At 35.8% G+C, this 4,374-nt stretch overlaps 1 protein-coding gene across 1 annotated transcript; it reads left to right on the plus strand.

Annotated features, from left to right (window-relative positions):
- The first annotated feature begins 2,568 nt into the window (after window positions 1-2,568).
- Window positions 2,569-3,504, plus strand: LOC113883005 (olfactory receptor 5I1-like). The gene has a single exon (XM_027526314.1). It carries the CDS (start codon window positions 2,572-2,574, stop codon window positions 3,502-3,504), a length of 933 nt encoding a protein of 310 aa, XP_027382115.1. The 5' UTR covers window positions 2,569-2,571.
- Window positions 3,505-4,374: the final 870 nt, after the last annotated feature.

Below are 4,374 nucleotides of genomic sequence, written 5' to 3' on the forward strand. Positions count from 1 at the left end.
TTTTTGTATTTCCATACAAATTGTGAAATTATTTGTTCTAGCTCTGTGAAGAATACTGTTGGTAGCTTGATAGGGATTGCGTTGAATCTATAAATTGCTTTGGGTAGTATACTCATTTTCACTATATTGATTCTTCCAATCCATGAACATGGTATATTTCTCCATCTATTAGTGTCCTCTTTGATTTCTTTCACCAGTGTTTTATAGTTTTCTATATATAGGTCTTTAGTTTCTTTAGGTAGATATATTCCTAAGTATTTTATTCTTTCCGTTGCAATGGTGAATGGAATTGTTTCCTTAATTTCTCTTTCTGTTTTCTCATTATTAGTGTATAGGAATGCAAGGGATTTCTGTGTGTTGATTTTATATCCTGCAACTTTACTGTAGTCATTGATTATTTCTAGTAATTTTCTGGTGGACTCTTTAGGGTTTTCTATGTAGAGGATCATGTCATCTGCAAATAGTGAGAGTTTTACTTCTTCTTTTCCAATTTGGATTCCTTTTATTTCTTTTTCTGCTCTGATTGCTGTGGCCAAAACTTCCAAAACTATGTTGAATAGTAATGGTGAAAGTGGGCACCCTTGTCTTGTTCCTGACTTTAGAGGAAATGCTTTCAACTTTTCACCATTGAGGATAATGTTTGCTGTGGGTTTGTCATATATAGCTTTTATTATGTTGAGGTATGTTCCTTCTATTCCTGCTTTCTGGAGAGTTTTTATCATAAATGGATGTTGAATTTTGTCAAAGGCTTTCTCTGCATCTATTGAGATAATCATATGGTTTTTATTTTTCAATTTGTTAATGTGGTGTATTACATTGATTGATTTGCGGATATTGAAGAATCCTTGCATCCCTGGGATAAAGCCCACTTGATCATGGTGTATGATCTTTTTAATGTGTTGTTGGATTCTGATTGCTAGAATTTTGTTAAGGATTTTTGCATCTATGTTCATCAGTGATATTGGCCTGTAGTTTTCTTTTTTTGTGGCATCTTTGTCAGGTTTTGGTATTAGGGTGATGGTGGCCTCATAGAATGAGTTTGGAAGTTTACCTTCCTCTGCAATTTTCTGGAAGAGTTTGAGCAGGATAGGTGTTAGCTCTTCTCTAAATTTTTGGTAGAATTCAGCTGTGAAGCCGTCTGGACCTGGGCTTTTGTTTGCTGGAAGATTTTTGATTACAGTTTCAATTTCCATGCTTGTGATGGGTCTGTTAAGATTTTCTATTTCTTCCTGGTCCAGTTTTGGAAAGTTGTACTTTTCTAAGAATTTGTCCATTTCTTCCACGTTGTCCATTTTATTGGCATATAATTGTTGATAGTAGTCTCTTATGATCCTTTGTATTTCTGTGTTGTCTGTTGTGATCTCTCCATTTTCATTTCTAATTTTGTTGATTTGATTTTTCTCCCTTTGTTTCTTGATGAGTCTGGCTAATGGTTTGTCAATTAAGCAGGAGTAGCAATACTCATATCAGATAAAATAGACTTTAAAACAAAGGCTGTGAAAAGAGACAAAGAAGGTCACTACATAATGATCAAAGGATCAATCCAAGAAGAAGATATAACAATTATAAATATATATGCACCCAACACGGGAGCACCACAGTACGTAAGACAAATGCTAACAAGTATGAAAGGAGAAATTAACAATAACACAATAATAGTGGGAGACTTTAATACCCCACTTACACCTATGGATAGATCAACTAAACAGAAAATTAACAAGGAAACACAAACTTTAAACGATACAATAGACCAGTTAGACCTAATTGATATCTATAGGTCATTTCATCCCAAAACAATGAATTTCACCTTTTTCTCAAGCGCACATGGAACCTTCTCCAGGATAGATCACATCCTGGGCCATAAAGCTAGCCTTGGTAAATTCAAAAAAATAGAAATCATTCCAAGCATTTTTTCTGACCACAATGCAGTAAGATTAGATCTCAATTACAGGAGAAAAACTATTAAAAATTCCAACATATGGAGGCTGAACAACACGCTGCTGAATAACCAACAAATCACAGAAGAAATCAAAAAAGAAATCAAAATTTGCATAGAAACGAATGAAAATGAAAACACAACAACCCAAAACTTGTGGGACACAGTAAAAGCAGTCCTAAGGGGAAAGTTCATAGCAATACAGGCACACCTCAAGAAACAAGAAAAAAGTCAAATAAATAACCTAACTCTACACCTAAAGCAACTAGAAAAGGAAGAAATGAAGAACCCCAGGGTTAGTAGAAGGAAAGAAATCTTAAAAATTAGAGCAGAAATAAATGCAAAAGAAACAAAAGAGACCATAGCAAAAATCAACAAAACCAAAAGCTGGTTCTTTGAAAGGATAAATAAAATAAAATTGACAATTAACTAATTTTTTAAAAAGTATTTCAGTTGAAAAGCTATGCTTATACTAAATTTTATTTATGCCTTAGTGTTATGAGGGTACCCAAGTGGATTTAGAATTACTATTCTAACTACTTTAATTGTTTTTCTTTGTAGATAATCTTCAGGTTATTATCAACATCCCCATCGGTACCCTGCTGAAATCCCAACCTCCAGGAACCCTGCAGAGAATGGAGGTGGAGAACAGCACTGTGAAGCCACAGTTCTTTCTCTTGGGATTCAGTGACCACCCGGAACTGCAGAGTGTTCTTTTTGCTGTGTTTTTGTCCATCTACTCTGTTACCCTGATGGGCAACCTTGGGATGATTTTATTAATCACAGCCAGTCCCCCTTTGCACACCCCTATGTACTTTTTTCTCTGCATCTTGTCTTTCGTAGACGCCTGCTACTCTTCAGTCATTGCCCCCAAGTTACTTGTGGACTTAGTTTCTGATGAGAAGACCATTTCTTACAATGGCTGTGCTGCACAGTTATATTTCTTCTGCTGTTTGGTGGACACAGAGTCTTTTCTCTTGACTGTCATGGCTTATGACCGGTACATAGCCATCTGCAACCCCCTGCTTTACACTGTTATTATGTCCAAGAAGATTTGCTGCCAGCTTGCAATTGGAGCGTTTTTAGGGGGCACCATGAGCTCAGTGATTCACACCACTAATACCTTTCACCTGTCTTTCTGCTCCAATGAAATTAACCATTTCTTTTGTGACATCTCCCCTCTCTTCTCTCTGTCCTGCACTGACGCCTACATCCATGACATTGTACTGGTGGTCTTTGCTAGTTTAGTGGAAGCCCTCTGCCTTCTAACAGTTCTCCTTTCTTATATCCTCATCATAGCAGCCATTCTTAAAACAGGTTCTGCCGAAGGAAGAAGAAAAGGATTCTCCACTTGTGCGTCCCATCTGATTGTGGTCTCTATCTACCATGGTACCCTGATCTTCATTTATTTGCGTCCCAGTGCTGGCCATTCACTGGATATTGATAAAGTGACCTCTGTGTTCTATACATTGATTATACCTATGCTGAACCCCCTGATTTACAGTCTGAGGAACAAAGATGTGAAAAATGCTTTTAGGAAAATGATTAGCAGGAAATTTCTTTCTTAAGAAAGAATGAAACTGAGGCTGATAACTTCTACCTTGTTTCTTGAACTTTAGTTTTAACTAATGGAAAAGTCAGTTTACTATGGGTGTTCCCTAATTCTACAGGCAATGAAGCCTCAACCACAAAATTGGGCCAGAGGCTAATATTAGAGCCAGGCCCTGTTACATATGTCTAACTCTGTATCATTTTAAGGTTGATTTTTTTTCACACTCATTCATTGTTGGTGGAAGTTTAAATTAGTCTTCTTTATGGAAGATAATTTACTATTGTTTGAATGAACTATATAATTCACCTGGAATTTGAAAATTAAATATGCAAGTATCATTTAAACCAGTAAGTCTAGCAATTGAACCTGCAAAAGTTTACCACTTTCAAAGTATTCATTGCATCAGAGCTTATAATCAGTTCAGTTCAGTTCATTTGTTTAGTTGTGTACTACTCTTTGCAACCCCATGGACAGCAGCACACCAGGCTTCCCTGTCCATCACCAACTCCCAGAGCTTACTCAAACTCATGTCACCAAATCAGTGACACCATCCAACCATCTCATTCTCTGTCATCCCCTTCTCCTCCCCTCTACAATCTTTCCCAGCATCAGGGAAAATAATCTAAATATCTACCAATAGGAAATAGGCTAAATGAAATAAATTTGAACTTTTATATTTTTTCCTCAGGAGTGTATTTACCCTTTGTATAATATTCTATATTTCATATTCTTACTATTTGTTTATCTCTTTTTTTATTTGTTTTTCATTTTGTTATTACTGTTTTACTCAATATTGTTAAGCTTTTGATATATATTGCAGCACTCTTTTGGGAAATTTTATAAATGAAATTCACTGAGATTCTTTGTTAATTAATTTGATTTCCAT

This window comes from Bos indicus x Bos taurus, chromosome 24, assembly GCF_003369695.1.
Source record: "Bos indicus x Bos taurus breed Angus x Brahman F1 hybrid chromosome 24, Bos_hybrid_MaternalHap_v2.0, whole genome shotgun sequence".
Taxonomy (NCBI): Eukaryota; Metazoa; Chordata; class Mammalia; order Artiodactyla; family Bovidae; genus Bos; species Bos indicus x Bos taurus.